Here is a 24,169-nt window from a genome sequence, read left to right on the forward strand (position 1 = left end):
TGCTTCAGGGTCTTATAAGCTGGGAGGAAAAGGAGATGTCCTGACAATTTCAAACAGACTGGATAACCAAAAAGAATTTCTCAGATGATTTAGATGGAGCAACTTGTTTCCTTCTGAAGTCTAATATATCACTGCAACCTGGATTCCTGGCTGTAGACTGAAAACGTGCCACAACAAGAAATGTAAAGGTAGCAAGCAAGTAAAACTAAAATAATTAAATCCAGAAATTCTATTAAAACACTCACCCAAACCTCAACAGTGATTCAGAGCAGTTTTCCTGAGGGGAAGTTACTGTTCCTTTTTAAAAACAACAACAAAAGCTTGACTCATGCTGGGGCAATATTAATATTGCTGGAATGGCAATTTGCGCATTGGTGTGTCTAACAGCTTGGGAAATGTTTTCTGATTCAGAAACGTACTCCCATCACCATTAGCAGCTATGGTTTTCCAGATAAACCAATTCACTAACAAGACTCAATATCCTTTTTCTTGCGAGAATTTTCTTGCGAGAATTTTCTTGCCTGCCTTTAAAAGTGTGTTGCAGGTTTATAACATGGGCTGAGGAACATCTGGTTTCATTCCGAATGAATATGCAAAAAGTAATCAGTGAAGCTTATTCCTATTTAAATGACAACTGATGGTAATTTACTCTGGCACAGAGCTGCTCCGCACACGCTTGCTTACTGCCGTCTGCTTTGCTATCCCTTCATGGGGTACACCTGCCCAGATGGAAACCTAAACACATGCAGAGCTCAGGTGGTGTCTGCATTGCACGTTCAGCCCAGGGGCTGAACCTGGAGCTCTATCCCTAACCTGGCTGGTGTTTACGCTGTTAAACCCCAGCTCGTGGGACCAGGCTCTCGTTTGGCAAGCCCAAAGTTAAGAGAGAAGCTAAGAGCTGAGGGCGAATTAATACTTCGACAGTTATTCACCAATACTCAGCCACAACTACACTGAAGACAACTTTCATCAGCTTCCCACCCCTGAGGCCACCATGCTGCGCTGCTCGTCCGGTTGGGAGCCCTACGGCCAGTGCTGGTTACCCACCGGGGTGAGGACCGGCGAGTGACTCATCCGAGAGCCCGAGGACACCTCGCACCTAATTGAATGGGCAGAGAGGAGGGTAAGAAAGCAACTCCAGGTGCCCAGAGGCCGTGCCAGCCGAAGATGCGCTAGGTGCAAATGCGGTGTGTGTGCAGCTCCCCACCAGCCCCTTCTTCAGCCTGCCCAGCTTTCTCCTGACACTTGCCTTTTGCTCGTTTCCATACAAACCTAGTTAGACCGGCTATTAGGGTTACTGGTATCTTTTGTTCCCTTGAACTGTGCTGTGGAATAAAAGCACGCGGTGACTCTGTCGCTGCTCTTGCCGGTACCTGCTCTCGTCTGTCCCTCCCGATGGGAGGTTCTCGTAGGCTCTCACGGTGTGCGGGTGCTCAGCGCAGATGGGTATGCGTGTTCGGCACACTGAAGCCCTGGTTACCGCCTCAGGGGGCTATTGTAAAACAAGTATGTTTTATGATCCACAACTATCATGCTGATATGCCTCTCTGCAATTTAAAATAATGTAATTTCAGGCCCCGAGGGCATTAATATGAACGCTGGGTTATGTTCCAGCCTGGCTTGCAAGCACAGTCTGATTCTCGATGGCATTTCGAGCTCACTTGAGAAACACAAACTCTCTTTTCCAGAAGGGGACTCAGGGCAGGAAACCACATCATTTTACAGTTGAGACAAAGGGATCTGCATAAGTAAAATCCTTCTGGTAGCTTCTTCCAGTTGTAAAGGTAATGAGATGGGATGATGCAAGCTGCAGAGCTCCCCTGTGGGCATGCTCTCCATGAAGAAAGTAGGTACCGAGAAGCTTGCTGGGTGCAAAACTTCATACCCTGTGGGCACCCTTCTGTAGGGTAGTACCCCAAATTCCTATGTATAGGCCAACTACCTTTCCTGGGTGGTTTCCAGGGTTCATGCAGGTATTACTGTGTGTTTTGCCATCCCTGGATTACTTCTGTGCCCTGGAAGCAGCTGTGAAATCCATCTGCCTGACGTGCACCAGCGCTTGCCAGTCTCCTGCCTGACCGGGTGACTGCAGGGAAGTAATAAGAAACAAATTATTCCCTTAGCATGATGTGCTGAAAGAAAAGGTTAAGCTTCCCAAAGTGACCAGTGATTTTGTCCATCTCCATTTTTGACTGTCCAACCTGATTTTTTTTTCTTTCTTTTTTTTTTTTTTTTCACAAAAAGGCTGAAGATCAGCTCCCCTTCCTGCCCCTGCAACATTCTGCCTTCTTTGGGGTGGCTTACGGTTGGTGAGACAAAGGCTGATCTAATCAAAGTAAAAATTCAGTTTTGAAAACCAGAACATTAATTTTAATTTTACATAGGCAGTGATATATCTGTCTTATGCTTAGCAATCCCAATACATATGTGCTCATGCATATGAAGGACTAAATCACAGTATTACTAAAAGCTGGCAATACTCTGAAAGTACACCATCGATAAAGCTGAGAGAAAAATACAGATACCATCCTGTGAAAAAAATAAACTACTTCCTAATAATTCATAAGTGTAACTTAGCCAATTACTAGCAATTCCTTTTCTCACAATGGACTTCTGTTCTTTCGTTAATTTAAAAGGCCTGATAAGACCAAAGTATAAGATAGTATCTTTTCAAATTGCCCTGGGGATGTAACCACAGACTTCTCAGAGAAGAGAAATAAATTAAAAAAAGAAAAAAAAATCACAAAACAAACACAACAAACCCAAAGTTCTACATTTTTAGTTTTACTAAAACCTTTTCAGTTTTTATTAAAATCTGCCTTACCGCTTAATTATGCCAAGCAACAGGCTATGTAAAGACAAGGCTGAAGTTTTGTTTGTTTGTAAGAAAATCAGTATTTCCTTTAGAAAAATCAACAAGTTTCTTTAGGAAGTTTTGATTACTGTGTTACAGGAACTGAAAATAACAGCTCACTACAGAATTAATAATTTGTTTCAAATCTGTCAAAGCATTAACTCTGTACCTTCCCAGAACAGTCTGGCTAATGAACAACGTGTTTCTATTTAAAACATTGATATGATGAAATATGAGCAAGGCCTTTTTTCCTTGGAAAAGGAAAATCACTTTTGGAAAATGACTCATCTGCAAGTCCATTTTTAAATGTGGTTTATGCACAGATTTAGTGAAGTTTTTTCCATAATTTTATTTAATCATATTTATAAATCGGAGAACTTCAATTTTGGAAGGGTAAGGGAGATATAAATACAGAATTTCATTTCTTCCTTGCACACACTTTGTAAGGTTGTTTTGTGGGTTTATTTATTTATTTATCTATTTGAGATCTCGCAGAAATACAAAATCACAAAAAGAGAAATAAATACCCTCCCCAGAACAGTTTTATTTTGGACGTCATTAGTTTCGTAAGAAGGCTCCAGAGCCTTATAGATGAGAAACTCCCAATATCCACACAAATGTCCCCAAATAACCCTATCAATATTAATACCATAGGCATCCTACAGATCCCTATATAATTATGGAGAGAGACAGGATTTTCCAGAAAACATTTTGAATTCAAGTAAGTTAGGAGAGATATGGTAATTGAGGAAAAAAGTGAAATAAGAATTTCAGGAATATGCACTTCAGTTCAAGCAACTGTCTATAACCTTTCATCCTAGGGTGTGCTTCACTGCTGTACAAAAATATGAAGAGTGGATGGAAGCAGAAGTTGGAGGGAAACACAGAAGATGAGATGAGGGCCACCAGTCAGTTCTGACCTAAACTGTCACTTCAGAAAAATGTCTCAGTTTTCATAATTAAAATAAAATTGAGACACACAAAGCATCTTCTTTGCATTGTGCAGACTGTAATCTTTCAATTTATTCTAACCATCTAAGTCTCTCTAGTAATACCTACTGAAATAAGGCATATGGCAATTTGGTTTTGGACCCTACTCATCCCCACTGAAAACTGACACTGCAGTGCGGTGGGGAAAAACTTCCTGCCATCATTTACTTTGGCCACAGGCATTAAAAGAAAAAAAGAACAAAAAAAGAAGAACAAAAGTTCTTTAATCCTCAGTTACAGAAAGACTAGGATTTTTTTTTCCCCTGTATCTTAATACTTCAGGTATAAAATATATATGTAAACCAGAACAGACAATTTGGTTCTGAAGAAACGTATCTCCATAAAGCAATATACGGACCCTGCTGCAAGGGGCCTTTGCTTTTTATTTTTCCATTTCCCTAAAATATGTTATTTCAAAGGGCATAATAATTGCGAAATAGACAGGAGCACGCACAGTTATTGCACATATTCATTTTCCTGGAATACACAATAGACATTTTCATTAACTTTTATATGAAAACTATTTATACAGCCAAGTTGAGTTGTGATTTATAAGAAAGCTCCATTATTTTTTCCTAACTTATTACACTACTTCAAATCCCTACTTTAATTTTATTGACGAATTCCGTCTGAAGTTCCAGCTCTCCAAATATCAGCTGCCTCTGAAGGGGGCAGCTTTACATCTACCTTTAAAGAATACCTTAAGATTCAAGATTCCACAGGTAAAAAAATGAAATTTAGCAATTAAAAAAAAATTAAATAAATCCACCCTTCTGCCTGTTAATAACTGTATGAGCATTCTGTAGCTGCAGACAGAGGTTATTAAAACCTCTGACTCCGTAATTAAAAAAAGAAGAACCCCACCTCAATCCACAACAGTTTCTTTGGCGCAGTGCTGCTGCTGAGCTGGGAGAGCGCAGGGGCCTGGCCACTGGAGCCCAGGCATCTCCCCGCTGCTCTGTGGAGGTTAAAAAGCTCAAAATTTTTGTTTCCTCTCTGAAAAGGAGAAAGTTCTCAAAAGAAAAAAAAAAAAAAAAAGAGCAAGAACTTGAAAACAGCGTATTCTCTCAGTGTTTCACAGGTATCCTGCTATTTATATATTGGTAAGTATGCTCATTCCCAATATTTCTAAACTAAACTGAATGCCTTAGAATAATCAATTTTTTACGGAAACAAAAGCTACCACCTGAGAATACTGAGAGAGGGGTTCTGGCTCCTGTTGAGCCATGACTTGTTTTATCACATGTTAGAAGAGAAACATCACATTATACCCTAAAAAATCACTGCAATATTAAAACTATTTGAATATGGCTGTCAGGGAAGAGACTACCTTGGCATTGCTTCATATATATACTAAATTGTGACTATTTTTATATGTTTTAAATAATACTTAGCTTTAAATCATACTTAGCACTTCAAGTACTAATAAAAGAAAAAATCTTTGATCATAATCAGAATATAATGGCATTAAAGTGTTGAGGGCTATTTTCTAACAGAAAATGTAGAAACCACCACTAATAGTTTAAAATCATAGATGTGAAAGAATATCAAGCATACCAAAAAAGAATCAAACATCAAAACAATCACAGTGGGCGTTCTTATTCAGTAGCAAAGAGACTTTTTTTTTTCTTGATATATTTTCTGCCTTATATTTTGTTTCCCTTTGCTTAAGAAAATGTTCAAGAAGCACCAAAAGAGAGTTCAGGACCTAACACTGATTTAGGTTCAGAGAATCTCCTCTTGGAGAGATATCTCTGTATCATCAATGAATCCCAATGGGGATTTTGCAATTTTATTACAGTAAGGATGCTTTAGATTCTTTTACTATATTCTCTGCTGCATTTTATACTATTACTATCCCTTTTGGAAAAAATCAAAAAACCCTTAAAAAAATTGGGGTTGTGCAGCGTGCCCCCTTGCCATGAGAAATACACGCATTAGGGTCCATAACAGAAAACCTTCAAAAGAAAGAAAATTGTTTGGAGTTGCGCTGGTGAGTAATTAGGTGGCACTACACCAAGTTACAGCGAAACAGGAGAAAAAAGAGAATGTACATGAGGAAACCTCCCCAGACTGTGGGTGTGCTGGAGCGTGGGCCAGCAGGGGAGCCGGATGGCCAAGCCGCAGGTGGCTCCTTGAGCGCGTGCCTTGACCGAGAGGTGTGGGCAGCCGTGCCCGAGGACGTCCTTGGGATGGGTGCTCGTCCTTGGGGCGCAGCACGGGAGAAGCATCCTAATGCAGCCAGTGTTTGGGAGATCGTGGTCGGCTGCACAGGGGGAGGATGCTGCACCCATGGTTTGGTCTGGATTAGTCTGGCTTTTGGGACTGGGGGTCATCAGTTCTGCCACAGACTTCCTACTTGACATCAGGCACTTCCTAAGTAAATAGAAGCCCCCACGTATCAGATGCCTTATGAGTGTAAATATATTGAGGTTCATGAAGTATTTCCGTACAGTGGCAACAATAGCCATTTATGTGGCTCAGAAGGGGAAAGTGAGATGAAGACGCAGGAAGCAGAACTGGATTTATGCAGACTGGATAAAAGAACAAGTAACTGTGCTGTGATGTTGCTCAGGCCATGAATGTGGAGATGAGGGACTGTGGGAAAACTTCTCTTGAGGGCCAGAGAAACTGAGAAATATTTTCATCTTCTCTCCCATTGCTCTGTGCCTCTTTTGCCCCTTTGCAGCTCCTGTCTATGTAGGGTGTGCCCACCAAGCTCTCTGTTGGGACGACCTGTGGCAGATGGGGAGCAGAAAGGAAGGATAAGGCATGTTCCTGTGACAGAAGACAGAGAGGTGACAGCAAGTCCAGTCTTGAGGTCTGGGGACAATTTCATGGCCCCGTGGACCACCATTATGGATGAATTCAAAGGAGGGACAAAGAACGTGAAAGTGTTAGAAAAACCACCAGAGACTTTGGATGTTTTTTAAGGTCTGCTATGGGGCCAGGTGTGTCAGGAAACACCAGAATGAAAAAGATCAAGAAACCCAGTTCCTCTTAAATCTGTTGAAATATAGTAGAACTTTGTATTTAATAAACAAAATGAAAAGCGTTAGGAAATTAATGTTCTAACAGAGAGGAAAAGTTTTGATGTGTGAAACAGTCAATGTAAATGTCAAAGCAATGTAACCGGGCTGGAGATGGCAAGGAAAAATGGAAACTATTCTTTTCTAGCAAAGTATATTTAGTTACACTTTGATGGGAAGACCGACATGCAAGATTTGTAGTAATGAGTTTTTTGAAGAAGTAAAAATTATCCCCGTGACACTTCCTATAATACTTTTCCAATTCCTTATCTGTGCATTTCGTGTGGTTTGCAAACCACTTAGTGTCTACATGAAAATGCACTTTACCTTGTTTCTCAGAACCAAGAGCATTGTGCCAGATTTCCATATGCAGGAATGTCAGATAAAATCTCTTGCTACTATTATTCCAGAAAAAAAAAATCATCTTGGAAGGCTCAGCCTTAGTCTGGCAGTATCACAGAGACACCTGGGATCTGTGGACAGTAATAATATATAAAGTGGTTTCACAGCAGATAAGAATCAGGTTAGAATGAACGTGTTTACTAATGAAGAGAAAAAGTCCTGGGGTCGCTAACTCTACCTAGAAAAAACATACAACACACATATTGAAGTTTAAGATATCTGGAGTCCTACATGAATAATAAAGCAAGATTAAAGAACAAAGAGAGCGAGGAAGAAGCTGGTACATCACTTTTATCTTTTCTTGAGCTTTCAGCTTGCAAGAATTAATTCCCTTCTGAACATCAGCTGCAGAGGACTTAGATGCGACTCATCTAAACAATGCGGTGTCCGACAATTGCTTGCCAGCCAAGAAATGTCCAATTTTGTGTTCTCTGACCTTTTATTCCCCTGTATTGGATTGGAGAGAGGCAGAGCTGCTCCCGAACTAGGTAACTCTCTGCCCACCTGAGTTCCCCCGTGCACAATAAATCCACACCTGCAATTTGTTGCAGCTCTCCTCTGACACTTACGGCTTTGCAGTTCTCCCAGGTGCTTCATAAATATTAGGTATGTAGAAACTGGGAAAATGAGGCAGAGATTCACTATCTTATCAAAGCGAACCTGATCTCAGCCCCGGCTTTGGTCATGATTCCTCCTCGTGTTCTCAGCTCATTTCTAGGGCTTCCTAACCAGGTCCTTTCACTACTTGCATCCAATAGCAGATCTGATGCCTGCGGTACAAAAATAACATGTGCTTTCTGCGAAAAACAATTCTACAGACTAACCTTAATAAAAGCTTGCCATTTTGGAAGAACACACAACAGACCTCTAAAGCTTCTTAATGAAAACCAGCAATATAAATTCATGGAAACTATGCTGAAGGGAAGCTTTCTGCAGGGGTTGCCAGCCCTCGTTCTGCCAGGAATGTACCATACACAACTCTATTTTTGCTCTACTACAAATTGCCTCAATCCCAATTTGCAGATTAATTAAAAATCAGATCACAAGGTAATTCTTTATGAAATTCTCTGTCTAATAATCTACTTATTTTTGAATCCAACAGACGAAAGCAATTAAACAGAGAAGATGAATAAAACACCCAATTTCTATCACATATCGCTTACACATGTGACCTATGCAAAGAATGATTTTTCCCTGCAAAGTCATACTGATAAGTTCCCCCATAACATAGGTAATCTTTGTTTCTTCCAGAAATTCCTTGTGGATTTTGTCAGCTGTTTAAGAACTACAATGTGAAGTTTAAACTAAATGTCCACCAACCTAATTCACACAGGTTTGCAGTGCATCTTAGTGGAGTGGTAAAGTTTATGAACTGGTTTTGATCCATCCTGCAGGCAGCCAGACCTTGGCTGCTGCAGGCATGGGAACAGACCTGCACAGATCACAGCTTTCTACTCAGCAGGCAGCCTGGTTCTATTCGGTTGCTAATATACTGTTGCCTAAAGACTTTTGAGATGTCCTAAGGTCCTCCAGCACCTTAGTCCAGTTGTACCAAATGACAGACAGCCAGAGCAGTTTCTATACACTGTGGTTTCTGTATCCATTCCTGGTACTTACTTATTTCAAAATAGACCTCCGTGATTTTTGACATACGGCATCACCCTTACAATGTAGTTGAGAGTCAATTTTTGTTTAAGGCAGAGGCTTGCAACTCATTGTAAAAAATCAGCTTCTGAAAACTATCCATTTCTCTGATACAGGTTTGGCAAGAAGAGAAGCCAGGTTTTGAACTACGCTACCAAGGGTGTAACATCCCACTTCTAAACAGCAGTAGAGTCTAGTAATGATCTGCATGAGTTAATAAGCTTTCCAGTGGGACCTTTATTATTCCATGGACAAAATAAAATGTATCTATCTGTTTAACCATCTTATATTAAAAATGCACAAAACATATCGAAAGGAAATATGCATTCTCTTAATGCCAAAACAGTTGCTGACTTGCGCGTGGTTTGTTTCCCTCGTGCTCCTTTCAGTCTTTTGATATTTCCAATTTAGTTATTCGCTTCCAGTCATGGACAGGCACTCTTATGTGTGCCGGGAAATAGAATGAAGGTGAAAAGAAATATTTCATGAAGCCAGAAGCAATATTAAAAAAAAAAAAAAGTCTAGTCTAGAATTCTGGATATTAAATTATCAGTATAAATAATTGCTAGACATTCTTCAGGTATTATGTTATACCAGTCTGAGCTCCCATGTATCCAATTGAAAGGAGCCACAAACTACTTGATCACTAAGACTGCATCTTAATATTCTTTTCAAGAAATTAAATTAAGTGAACTTACACGTCCCTCAGACGCAACTGCTTAGCCAACCCTTTCAAACTTTCCACATTTCTATGCTGAATATTTCTATAAACATGAGAACGGAAGGTAGTATTTCAGAATGGGTCCTACTAATGCTTCACCGAGAGATAGCGTTCTAAGTCTTGCTCATGTATGGAAGATGTGCATTTGCTTTCGTAGAATTGGGTCTTCACGTTCAGTGTGAAATCTTCCATAAATCCCAAGCCTTTTTCAGGATCACACATTGTTAGAGTATTATCACACTATAAACGTGATCTATGTTGAGTGCTGACTGCTTTGCTTCTAAATCTTGCATCGCATTTGGCTGTGTTTTCTCAGAGACCACGGAGGAAAAAATCATCTCCTCTTAATAATCTTTTCATATGTTGGAGGAGAATTCCCTCAAGCCAGACAAGTCTGTTTGCTGAACACAGTTTTGTCTGGAATACAAACTGGTCATTTAGGTATTTTGGCTTTGGTTTTGAAAACATAGACTAGGATATGGCAATTCACGTTCTGTGGGGACTCACTACAGAGAGAGGATGGGGTGTACAGACCCTTAGCGGCTTATTCTGCTGTAAAAAAAAGCTGCATTTTTTTGATTAATTGGGCTTCCTCAATGTGGGAGCTTTCATGCCTTATCTCTCTGGTACTGCAGGTACAATCCAAATCAGACTGTATCATGGTTCCATTCTCTGCTAATAGCCTGAAACAAAAGAAAATAAAATAGCAACCCCAGAAGGCGATTATAAAACTATGGCTGAGGATTTTCTATAGATCTTGACTTTTAATGACCTCCCAGTCACATAGTGTACACGTTTAAATGCAATTATATATAGCTTCTATATTTAACTTGCTTTATCTGCAGTTTATATAGTTACTAAATTTTGTTGTTAAAACTGTTACTTTTAAATCCTGATGTCACCTCTTCGGCAACCATATTTAAAGCATCATCATGAGTTACAGATTTTGTGACCTATTTCACAGAAATAGGTTAGTTGATAAACTTTTTCTAAGTACACAGACTTGGAAAACCTAAAATAATTCCCCATATTAAGAAGGCATGTGACATACTTCTCTATGAAGAAAGTTTCTTCTACTAAAATTAAACACAAACATGACCTGATTGCCAAAACCAATTTTAAGATATCATTTGTACGGAACTGTCTTCCAAAACAAACAATTACTCTAGCTTATTGCTTTCAAAAATTTGAAATAATTATTGAATAATTATTGACTAATTTGAATAATTTCAGTATAGAACCCATCAAGTTCGTAGGTCCAGTTCCTTGAACTTATAAATGATATATCACTGAATCATGAAAAGTAAATCCGGCAGAATTAATCACAATTACATTTTCTTAATTTCCCCATTATGGTAAATCTTTGAAAAGGGCTAAAAAGATTTTCATATTTAAGGCTCTCATGGAGTCCTTATGCCAACTTAGTTTACAGTTCTTCACTGCTCTGGATTAGGACATTAGAAATCTTAGTTAAATATGCAGATCTGTCACAGATACAGTTATGGGTAAGTCATTCAATCTCTTGGTTCCTTGGCTCTAACAGAAATGCCAGCACTTTTGTTTTCTACCATTTGCTTATCTGGTCTGTCTGTGGGCTCCTTGAAGACAGAAAGTGACCCTTATCACGTGCTTGCACAATACCTTAAAGAATTGGGGTTTCAGTTTTATCCAGGCCTTGAATATAATGTAATATAATCAATAACTAGGATTTTGCACTAGTGTTAGTTACTGTAATTCCTTTTGAAAATGAAAATACACTTTCCATACACAAAGACTTCTGGTTTTGGAGAACTTGGCAATTATGCTAAACATGTTTTCCAGTTTTAACAAAGGGAATATTGTTGGTATCATTCTTCTGAAAGCAGCAGCTTTAGCTTTCTTTGAACTAACTTTCTATCAGCTTTGTGCCAAACACAGTATTTAATATCAAAGGTAATCAGCTGAAGCAACCCCTGCTGTCTTTATGCAGAAGCACGTTGCACTTTTTCACTGTTTTGATTTTTGGATGAATAACTTCTTATTCCTTTTATCCTCTGAGGTACTTTGAACGCTATGCAGAGATATAAAGGACTTGGCTCAACACATTTACTTTAATTTTTTCTTTAAAAGAAGGATGGGCATTGGAGAATGCATCCACAGTTCAGCATTCATATCTCAATACTCAGAAACAAAGAGTTTGAAGTGCCATACTTCAAAGACTATTTAAATTTTTTCTATTTTTTTTTTTTCCTAATAAACAAGGAGTTGTTTATGAACCACAGGGCAATAATGGGGCCTGTCTTCCTATGAATTTGTGTCTTGCAGTTAGATTCACTAAATAATAGGGTGCAAAGTCTCATGGATGCTCTTCCAGTATCTGGGTCATTTGTGGCCAGGCTTTCCTGGATGGATGCTCTGATATTTAATCAGGGGTAAGTTTACACTGCAGCTTTTCTCTGACTTGGCAGTGACAGACCTGTTTTTTCCTCTCCACCCCGTAGAGGCTATAGTATCTCTGAGAATTCTAGGCCATACTCGAATATGGTTGAAATTGCATTACTGATCAAACAGGGTAGCCAAGGACTTTGAAAACTATCGGAAAAAAACGAAGCTTTATGCCAACATTTTACTATCATCTGTTAAAAATGTATCATGTCTGTCTGTGAGTTTAACAGTCTACTCTGCAAAAGGATGAAGGTATGTGCTGGCCCAACTTTATTTTGCTTTTTGTATCTGTTTTAAATGCTTTCACATAGACCACCGTGCTGAACATGTTAAAAACAAAATCCAGACTGTTATTGTCAACTAATACTATGTTTATCAAACATGAAATAAAATTTAACTGTTAGAAAAGAGGTCCTTAACTACAGTCTGCCATCTTACCTATCCCATGGCTTAATTACAAACGTTGATGACACGATAGGAAATGATCACCTCTGCTCTCAAATGATTCCCAAACTGTTGATTTCAAAGTATACACAGGTATTATCTAGCAAACTTTAAAAAGATTAACTGGTAAATCCCTTTGATTGCAAGGTAACATACGCTGATTTTTTAAATGTTTGTCTACATAAATAATATTGGGAAACCACTAATGCCTGAGACAGCTGTTTACACTGTCAGAAAAAAAATCTGTTGAATGGTTGATATCTGTGCAAACGCAGTACATGAAGTGGAATAGTTTTAGACTGAGATCATTTAAACAAAGGATGGGAGGTGAAACAGTCAGCCAAGGAGCCTGACGTTGTAGATTTTTGGAAACACCCTCTAAGCTTCTTTGGTGGATGATGAATATCTGTATGAAAACAAACCCTGTTACATGAGATTAAAGTTGTTTGTATGTGTCCCCCACTGTCAGCCCTACTGGCCTACCCTAGACTGCTTTTCAGAAAGTGGAACCAGGCATTGACCGTGCTGCCAAAGAGGGTGACAGAATCGTCTTTGTAAGGCACTTCCATGATCCTTATGGGTTTTCACAATAAAAAATAAAAATGGTCAGGTTCTGTTACTGAATATGAAGATCCTTCTATATCATCATGCATGCCAATTAGTTTCTTAAAAAGAAACTCCTCTTTCTCCAGAAACGATGGATAAAATGAAAAACTCTAACTGAGATAAGAGTAGGGAATTATTTCTCATTGGTGGCTTAGGTATAGAACCAGATACTTATCCCTTAAAACAGTGGACCTCCTATTGCCAGCTACATAGAGAACCTGTTTCTGATATTAAAGAGTTAGGCGACTCTTGATCTTAACATCATGATCTCATGACGTACAAAACAGTCTGGTTTTGAAAATTAGAGTATAAAATGTGATTATTTATTATTTATAACCCTTCTTTTTCTTTCATAAATAGCCAGAAAATACATGAAAACCAGTGCCAATACACTAGAAAGAATTGCTAAACAACATTTCCTTGAAAAGAACTGCATTGCTTTCACAGACTATGTGGCTCTGTGAGATGCTATAACACTATAAAGGCAATCATTTTAGAAGACATATGGGAAACAGTTATGGACTTTATTCCTCCTGAATAATGCAGTCTTCAGCCAGTGCAACCTTTATATGCCACTCTGTCACAAGCTAGCAGCAAATATGCATTATTATGTGGCCTCATGTTATAGAATATTTCCAGACAGGCTGATATGAAGAGGTACCATCTCCAGAAGAGTGGTAGTGAGCACTGTTGCATTAAATAAAGGAACACCCTGAGTCACTGGGGGCATAGATTACACAGGTCTCCTGTTGTTAATCTGCTCGTGTCTTCTGAGAAGTGGGAAAAGAGGCCCTTTGTGGGCTTCCCCCCAAAATGCTTCCTGAGCACAGAGAGCCTCCCGGAGGGCAGTGCCCCGTCCCCTGCTGCGACCGGAGGGCAAGCTGGGAGCGCCAGTTCACGTAGTACGTGGGTAAACCAGTTTAAGCTATCTGACACACAAGACTTATTTCAAAAGTCCTCCTTGGAGGCAATGGTAGAAGTCAAAAACCAAAGATGTGAAATTCAGAAAACCCCACCACAGAGTGAAATCTCTCTCCTCTGTGTGTTTACATGTGCTGCTCTGCTCTTACTCTGCCTCCTTCCACGCTCTCCCTTCCCACCACCTGGCTCCCCAAACACTCTGATTTATCTGTGCCTCACACACATGCCCTTGCACACCTCTGCATTTATGCTAGATTTTCCTTCCCCCATCTCCTCTGCTCCTCGTGGGTGAAAGAGTGGGCATCCAAGGCTCCATGTTCAGTGATAAAGGTGTACCAGGGATCCACGTCAAATGATGGAAGAAAAAGTCTTATTTAATCCCAGCAATGACTTGTGGCTGGAGGAGTTAAGTACAGGCCAAATCTGTGGAAAATATGACAGTCTTTGCAAACTTTGCAAATCCATACATTTGGGTAAGGATTCACAGGTGCAGCAAAAGACCAAGTTCCTGTTGGGACAGTGAGCTCTGCCAAATATCAAGTCTCTGCATAAAAACACGAATGATTGTGCTGTCATATCTGTCATGAGTTAAAGGCTAAATCTAAAAATAATTCAAATTTGAATCTACCTTTAAATAGGAAGATCTGATGACCTAAAGCAAGACAAGGCTGGTAAGAAGAAATGAGTGGAACAACTAACATAGGCAAAAAGACAAGACAAGCTCTTTGGAGTTTTAACCTCACAGGCTGATTTAAAAGGAAAAAAAAAAAAGTTTTATTCTTATCAAAGTGGCCTTCACTGTAGAGGTAGCAACTGAGATACGTATTACATAGCAATTATAGCAACTGAGCTACGTTGTAGACTCAATTCAACATGTTTCAGTTGCAAATTTAATCAGAATTTTCTAGAAATGACATTTATGTTCTTCAAATAAGTGAACAATGCAAGACTATTTAAGTAATATATTCCCCTGTAATGGTGAATATCATCTGCTTCAAAATTTCCACATTTTTTACGGATATTCTACAGTTTTACTAAAGGTCTTTAAAATATTTACTGGGTAGCATTTTGGTATTCTTCTGGCAGTAAAGTCAGAAGTCTCAAACAAAAGGAATGACCTAAAAAGAAGTTATATGGCTTACAAATTTAACTTCCAGGAAAATTAAGGCACTCCCTTCCTGACCCTACTCATTAGGCCTAAAAGGTCTTAGAATACAAATGCATAAAAATAGTTATATAGGATCAGCCCTGATTCTCCACCCAGCTCTGTATCCCATCTCTGGCAATACTCAAGCCCAGATGTCACGGAAGATGGAAGAAGAAAACTTAAATAGCAGATATGAGATCACCTCCTTCTTCTGAAGTCTTGCAGCCCCTAATAATCAAAGACAGTCTTCAGCCTAGAACTATGTCATTTTATATCCTGTCCCCTTATTTTCTTCTTTAATTGGTCCTTTCAGTTTACAGCATTTTCCTGCATTTTTAGAAGGCTAGTGAGGAATGACTGGAGGAAGAAAAAAGCTTCTGCCGTGTATTGTTAAAATGGCAGTTCCTAGAGAACTGTAAAAAATTGGAGGACTGAAAGAGTTTCCTAAACTGGGGGCTATATCATGTAGCAGAGGCACTGTAAGCTGGACAGAAATCCAACTGCAAGAATAAGGCAGAGAGCCTGGAAGTGCAATTGAAAGTGGGCTTTGAAAACCTGAGATTCCCGACAGGAGAAGGAGAGCAGGGTTGTTTCTCTGGGCACTGGACAAGAGCACACGATCTCACAGCAATATGGCATCCACTGCCACTCCACACACACAATTGGTTTTGGCCTGTACATATATGTGTGCATATATATTAAAATATACGTACACTCTTAGATATGCATTGTATATTCAGACACTGAACATTCAGACACATTTTCAGTTTATAAAAAAAAAAAACAAAAACAAAACCAGATCAAAAATACAGTAACTGTTCCTGAGCTGGAAATAAAAGATATAAAAGTCTAATTGAGGGCCAAGTGCGAATTCCCTGTGCACACAGACTTAGAGAAGGCTTTCAGGCAATTTAGGGTTATCTTTAGCATTTCTGTTTTAATTTTTCATTCTAAAAAATATATTCAACAATGATCAGAACTGGCAGTCAGGCTACTAATTTGACAGACATTAACGAATGATGCGATAAAGGGAAAGCTCTGTTGCCAAATGCTACAGGAATCTTGGTGTACTGCAGACTATCTGATGACTCACAACTGTATTTGCTATTTGTATTCCTTCAAGTCCTTCACAGAATGATATATTATTTTAAGCTGGATGTAGCTGTTGAAAGCAAAGAAAACCCTACATTCTCAACATAGGATTTACACAAACATTTTTGACCTGATCCTTAGATCCAATAGCTCAAGATACTATTAGTACTTTCAAGACCATTTAAAGGATTTCCCCGTGTAAAAGAAAATGTAAACTTGTGAATAACAAGGAAACTATGGGGTATTTGTATTATGAGAGTAAACTTTTTTTTTGTATAGCACTTTTCTCATAAACTATGTGCTTTGCTACATAAGCTACCCCTAACTATAAAAACTGTTTTGCCAGGTAAAAATAAATGTAGCTGTTCTGAAACCTGGAAAGATACATACAAACCACTTCTCCATTTAACAGAATGGTACTTCAAAAGAAAATTATGCAAATAAGTAATTAATTATTTTGCTTTCCAGTGCCCCAGTTCAGTAAAATGCAGTCACACAAATCTTTTAAGATCTCAGTGTTTTGGTTGCTTTACATGATGAATGTCTTGAGACTCAAACGAAGCAGCGATGCATTTTTAATCGCACAATTAAAATAATTGTTCATAGTTTCTAAACAGATTAGTTTTAAAATTACTGCTCTACCGAAAAAGCATTTCTGCAGAGCAGTTATCTGATATCACATTTCTAGACAATGCCTTCCTTGTCATCTTGTCCTGTTTCTCATCCTTCTTCAAATGTTTACTGAATACAGTCGCCTTTTTGAAATTATTCACTGAAAAGAATTTATCTTTCGCTTTAGTAAACTTCGAAACCTTTCCCTTAGTAAATCTGCAGCAAAAGACCTGTTATATATAAATAAAATTTAGCTCTGGTACACAATGCAACACTTGTGGTGTTTGAAATTAAGAACACATTCCGTATTTTGTGCCTTAAGTCTATTTATAACACAATTCCCTGGGAATAGAAGGGAGTACGGTATTATTAGAAATTTATTGTAATTCAGACCCATGGATGAAATGCAGCCCTGAAGAAATGGATAGGATTGATAAGCAGTTACTTCAGTTCATTTTCTGCAACAAAATTCTTCACAGAACAAGCTTTTGTTTCACTTACTGGAGCTTTTTTCCCTAAATTATAGTAACAAAAGTTCACTCTTTGTGCTTTAAGAAAATATTTACTATGATGTCCACCTCTATTTTTTTTTTCCTATCTCAAAGCAAAACCAAATTTTGTGTCTTTGATATATTATGTCCAGTGCTCTCAGAGAAGAGAGGGTCTGAAGCACAGTGGCTAAACTCTTCTGGCTGAAATCTATAGTGGTAAAATGGAGACAGAAACTGGAAACTGAAATGTTGAATTTTCAGTGGTTCTGATATGAAAGAAAGCCTTAAAAAACACCTGGAAACTGGACACCCCCATCCCCTGCAATGTATTAGAAACTCCACCGTATGCCGTTCCAGAAATGAACTGTGTCCCTTGATAACCGCAGTGACTGGGTGAAACCATCAGTGCCTCCCCTGAAGCTATATGTTTGTTGTGAGGAACACAGAGGGAGGGCAGCAAAAGATACATTATAAAAATACATTATTATTTCAGACATTTTCTCATATTATTGTTCCTATTTTGATGGTTTAAACTTCACATACTCTTAAACAAGCTCTTCACGACTTCAAAACATGTCTCTAAAAACCTCTCCTGCATGTATAAGTCTTTGCTTTGAATGTTCTGGTTGGTCTTTCACAAGAAGCAAGTTACTGTCAATCCAATACAAATATATTTTTAAAAATCCACTCACAGGCTAGTAGTTTCAGCAAATTATTTAGCTGATGATTGCTTTAGTTACATTTGCGTCCCTTATCTATTTAGATAGTGAGGTCACCAGAACATAAACTACATTTTATTCTGTATTAATAAGGTATTAATGTAATGAGTGATCAACCCTCACTCGAGCCTCTTTGCAACGCCAAAATATAAAGTGAATGAAAACCAGTAGGTCAGTAGGAGGACTCCAGGGGATGCTGTTCCTGTTTGAACGCATGAGCTAAAAAAACAGCTTCATGAAAATTGGTTCTTACAATCTAATGTGATTAAGACAATGCTACACAGTATGTCTCAATGGAGACAGTAATTTCAAGTCTTTTGCCTCTGTTCTGCCCTGTTTTGCACAAAAATTATCCCTTGTTGAAATATATTGGAGCTTTCTGGCTGTCTATTAAATTTACTGGAACTGGCCCACAGGTTCAAAAGTTGCTGGCTGGATTACTGACAGAGGGACACAGCAGGATTTCCTTAGGAAGTCAGGCTAATCTGATTGTTTAAAAAATATCCAAAGTGAATTACATTTTATTTTCAATTTACATTATATGAAACTAAATAAAATGCTTGCAGAACTGAACAAGCATCCTTTATGTTTTTGCTTCCCTGACCCCATTTCATACAAACAGTTTCAATTTCCCTTCTGAGCTTATTTTTTCTCAGATTGTCAGCTTGGCAGTTTCCTATTTGAACTAATCCTTTAAAAATCACATTTAAGATATTTCTCACTTATTTTTCCTACATAAAATGGAGAAACGTTAAAATGCAGTTTCAATAATATATTTCCGCTGCTCATTTTAGTTTTACTGTAAAAGTTCCACAGGCAAAATATCTTTTGGGCTGGAATGGCTGACTTTCCTGTCATAAAATGCTAAAATATAGTTCAATATATGCTGACTGTTTTGGATATAAGATTAATTTTCAGGTAGCACTTAATCATAAGGGTATTTGCCAAAATATGGAAAAATTAACTGTCTTCAGCCGTGTTACTATTGTTATTTGTAGTTCAATGAACACTGTTCTTATAAACCTCTTGTGTTGCAACCTTAATTACCTAATGGACAACATTGCCAAACATTTCAGATTGTTTTAATTAAATTAAGTGAGTAAAGGGGCACTTCCTTTTTGCCTACTCTGTCATTATTTAGCCAAAGTACACATATTTAATTCTGTCAGACTTCCATCATAAATAGTTTCCTTCAGCCTTGCATTTTTATTTGTACTGTTCTTTGAATTTCCTTTAAATTCTTCAAATATTTCTGCTATTTTTTTCCCAGAATTAAATTTAATTTTCTGTGTATGAACTTGTCATCACAATAAAGAAAAGGATTCTTACTTTTTCATTAATGATGCAATATCTGATCCTCAATGCCATTTTTAATTACTGCCACAGCTTTGTCTTTTCATTGTCCTCAGCACTGTAATTCTTAATTCTCAGTGCTCCTCAGTCTTAAGATAATTTTTTACTAATATCTTTGGAAGGGTTTTGTGTAGAGTCCAGCTTTCCCCTTGTGCTAGATTTTCAAAATATGTCATCCAGTCAGATGAGATGGGAGTCACGACTGCAACTTACCAAGAGTTCGGAAAGGTCTTTGGTTCGGGGTGTGTGAGAAGAAACCAGGTTTCAAAGCATTTGTGATCACAACGTCAAAATACTCTTCAAAATCATTCCTAGAAAGTAAAAGAAATTGAGTTATTTAAACTGATGAATTAGCTAGGATGCCACTAAGTACCCTTTAGAACTTAAGAAAACATCAGAACACTTCTTTAAGGCACTTTCTTCTGTCAATTTTTTTCCTGACGCTTGTCCAGCGTCACTACTGCCCTTCTCTTCCTGAGGTTGTCAAAAGTGAGAAGACAGCTGGCTGAGAACCCACAGTGCTGTACCTTCAGGATCATTCATTATTTGTAAAAAGATCTTTGGCCCAGGGAGTTTTTAAATCTCAGGAGAACATGTAACAGATGATACATTTTAATCTCAGGCCACAACATAGGCACAGGCAAGTATAGAAAGGTGCAAATGAGGAATTTTCTTTATAAAGCAGAATATATGAAGTCAGGCGATGGGGTAGGAAGCAACTGAAGACATCGAAATACAGGTGCTTATATTGTTGGTATCCATACTGTATGTATGCACAGGCCTAATAGGTGTCTAAGCTGCCATTGTAGTCAACAGAGAAGTAATTAACACAGCCAAGGAAGTCTAAAGGGTGATTTCACATACTCTAAAGTTGAAATGCCATTTTGTTAGCTGAACTCTTTCTTCAGACTCCACTGGCTGCTCTAACGAAATCCCCGCTCGTTACAGGGAGGTTAGACACATGGCTCACAAATTAAACACCTACCAAGTGCAAGTTTTAACCTGCCAGCTGAATCACACCACTAAATTCAGATTTTTCAAAGATCAAGAGGTCCATGAAAACACAGATTAATATCTGAACTGTGGAAATCCCAACAATTTAAATGGGACTGAACGTTTGAGCATGGTATGGCAGTGCAAATTATTTATATTTAGGTATTTTTAGAGACCAGCATGCAAGTCAGTAGTATTACAAAGCCAATAGGAAAACCAGGCAACCTAGGGAAACATTCATACCACCTGTCCTGCCATGAGATGGACTATTTCTGAAGGTTCCAGTTATTCCTACTCTAGCAAGGGTCTTCACTTCGAGGAATCTATTAGACCTGACTTCTCCTATTAAGCTGGAAAATATAGCAAGACAAAATAACAATAATGCCTACCTACAAGTTTTAAAATTACTAAAATATAGAATTAGACAAATGCTGCTTAAAAAGTGGTTAGTTTTTATTACCAGAAAATGTAAATGTTCCCTATCTGTGACATGTATTTTATTTTAGTAGAAATATTTCATTGCTTAGGTGACTGTATTGCCTATAACATCTGAAAAATGATGGATAGTCTTCTACGGAACAAAGAAATCCCAGACGGCAAGCCCAGCATGGGTAGAAGCACTAAAATATTATCAACAGGAGAAGTTTACTGGAAGAAAACTAGCTAACCACGTCATTTTCAAGTAGTCTACAATTTCCCATGAAATTGAGATATCTTAACTAAAAAACTAGCTGCTCTCCCCATGACCTTACCTTCAAGCTTTTATTTTGTGCTCTAAATGACATTCCACCCTTAAAGTAGAATGTCTTTAAATTTCCTTCCTCTAATGAAATCTTAGCTTTGTCTATTTTCCTCCACTTGTGACCACATGTAAACTTCTACCATTTTAAAAGAACCGGTACCGAATATGACAATGGTGTGCTTTAAAAATTAGCTTTTGTGTATAAGATTCCAGAAGCTGAGCAAACAGGCACACCTCTCTGTCCTTAGGTGAAAAGTATCAATGGAGGTAAACTTTTCAAATACGGTGCAAATAATGCTTCTGCAGTTAAGTTAAGCTTGAACTTTCAAAATAAAGCCAACACTTCAGGAGCACTAAGAAGACTTGTGGGAACAGTGCCAAATGCTTTGTGTGAAAAATTTGAAACTGAATGAACAGATTTCACAAGATTTGGTTAAATTTTTATGGATTTGTTGAAGAAAACCCCTGTGTTTTGTGTTGAGGGGTGTTATCTATGGCCTTTTTTGAATCATAATAAATCTCATGTACAAAGCTACTGATTTTATGAGAGCCTGTACCTTGTGTTACATTACTACGTAAAATTATACATGATAAAATCTGTTCCAGTTACTGCTGGTGCTTGGCATTGTGGCCTGTGGCTACAGTAAATGGCCAAGACAAAGGGTAGGATGTATCTCACATAACTTTAGCCATCTAAAAATTACACACTGAATTCACAGCTAGTGGTCTACACCACAGACAGAGACAATGGAGAAACATCCACATTTTTAGAAGGCAATTCATCCCACTTATCTCAGACAGATTTCTATGGTACTGAATTGCCAAGGATGATGCCCAGTGTTTTCCCTCCACTAACCACAGAGGGAATCAAAATGACCAGTTTCCAAAAATTCCTAGCTTTTACATGGCTAACATTCATGAAAAGGTGTGGTGGGTTGACCTTGGCTGGACACCAGGCACCCACTGAGCTGCTCTATCACTTCTCCTCAGCTGGACAGGGAAGAGAAAATATAATGAAAGGCTCGTGGGTTGAGATAAGGGCAGAGATATCACTCAGGAATTACTGTCATGGGTAAAACAGACTCAACTTGGGGAAATTACTTCAATCTATTACCAACCAAATCAGAGGAGGATAATGAGAAAATAAAAACTAAATCTTAAAACACCTTCCCCCTACCCCTCCCTTCTTCTTGGGCTTAATTTTACGCCCGAATTCTCCACCTCCTCACCCCAAGCCGGGCAGGGGAACAGGAAATGTGGGTTGTGGTCAGTTCATCACACGTTGTCTCTGCTGCTCCTTCCTCCTCACACTCTTCCCCTGTTGCAGCATGGGATCCCTCCCACAGGAGACAGTCCTCCACAAACTTCTCCAATATGAGTCCTTCCCACGGGCTGCAGTTCTTCATGAACTGCTCCAGCATGGGTCCATCCACAGGGTGCAGTACTTCAGGAATAGACTGCTCCAGCATGGGTCCCCCACAGGGTCACAAGTCCTGCCAGCAGACCTGCTCCAGCATGGGCTCATCTCTCCATGGGGCCACAGGTCCTACCAGGAACCTGCTTCAGCATGGGCTTTTCACTGGTTCACAGCCTTCTTTGGGCATCCACCTGTTCTGGTATGGGGTCCTCCATGAGCTGCAGGTGGATACTATTAACCTCCATGGTCTGCAGGGGGACAACCTGCCTCACTGTGGTCTTCACCACAGGCTACAGGGGAATCTCTACTCTGGTGCCTGGATCACCTCCTCCCCTCCTTCTTCACTGCCCCTGGTGTCTGCAGAGTGGTTGCTCTCACGTATTCTCACTCCTCTCTCTGTCTGCTGCTGTTGTGCACCACATTTTTCCTCGTTCTTAAATATATTATCGCAGAAGCACTAGCACCAATGGTGATTGGCTCGGCCTTGGTCAGCAGCGGGTCCATCTTGGAGACAGCTGCATTGGCTCTATCGGACACAGGGGACGCTTCTAGCAGCTTCTCACAGAAGCCACCCTTGTAGCCCCACCCCGCTACCAAAACCTTGCCATGCAAACCCAATACAAAAGGTGAAATGACACTTGGCTTCAGTGACTACAGGATGATTGACTCTTCTTTCGGTGTGCTCCTGCCAATGCCTAAACATTCAGTTAACCTGACGTGCTTTCATGGTAGATAAACCTGAAATGTCACACCATGGTGTTGCTACTTGTGTGAATGAACTTGCACTTGCTTCTGTAGGTTTACATGCCTTACCCCAGCAATATGTGTGTGGTCTGGCTGAGAAATGGTTCTCATTTTGAAACAAAATTTTCTCTTAGAATTCCTCTTTCCTTACCAAAATGTCTTTCAGGTAAGGACAACTTGGGCAGATGAACACAAGTGGGATAGCTTGCTCTTGAAATGGTAAATTATACACTTAGCATGAATTTCCCAGCGCTGATTTTATGTACAATAACTTCTTAGCCAAAGAAGTACTTCTTAAATAAAGTGCAAAAAAGTTAACAGTTACAAGGTAAGGATACTAAGAGTAAGAGGTTAAAACTTCACACACATCTCTGCTTTTCATCTTTATCCTTAGGGTTTTTTTTTGATGTAATACTATACAGTTCTGAACATCTCAGCACAAATCTCATTAATGGAAAAAAAAAAGAAAGAAATTACTAAAGAACTGCATAGACGTAATTCATAAGCGTTGGTGTCAAGAATAAAATGCCCTTAGCCTGGTCAAATTAAAGTTAAAAGCAGAGATAATAGGTGTGAACCCAGACTGTATTCCAGTATCGCAAAAAGCAGCAGAGTGTCTAATTGTCTGATATAAGAGGCATGGAACAAACAAAAGCAATAAAAAGTTTAGAATTATTTTCAGGAAAAAAGTACTTCAGTAAGGTCTAATGGACAGTAGAGCACTCAGTTCTCCAGAAGATGTCTTGGAAGCCACATTGCATGAGTCACTGGAAAATATGCTTGTAATAAACACTGTAGAACATCCTACACTTATGTGGAAAGAG

At 38.9% G+C, this 24,169-nt stretch overlaps 1 protein-coding gene across 1 annotated transcript in view; it reads right to left on the bottom strand.

Moving 5' to 3' along the window:
* Nucleotides 1-24,169, bottom strand: part of LOC104283250 (5'-nucleotidase domain-containing protein 1-like) — a gene marked incomplete at its 5' end in the record, with an annotated part of 49,942 nt that overhangs the window by 24,316 nt on the left and 1,457 nt on the right. Inside the window, one exon of the mRNA XM_009881441.1 lies at nt 19,663-19,760. Coding sequence (XP_009879743.1) covers nt 19,663-19,760 — 98 coding nt within the window. The remainder of the gene's footprint in view (nt 1-19,662; nt 19,761-24,169) is intronic.

This window comes from Charadrius vociferus, unplaced genomic scaffold (genome assembly GCF_000708025.1).
Source record: "Charadrius vociferus isolate BGI_N301 unplaced genomic scaffold, ASM70802v2 scaffold820, whole genome shotgun sequence".
NCBI classification, from domain to species: Eukaryota; Metazoa; Chordata; class Aves; order Charadriiformes; family Charadriidae; genus Charadrius; species Charadrius vociferus.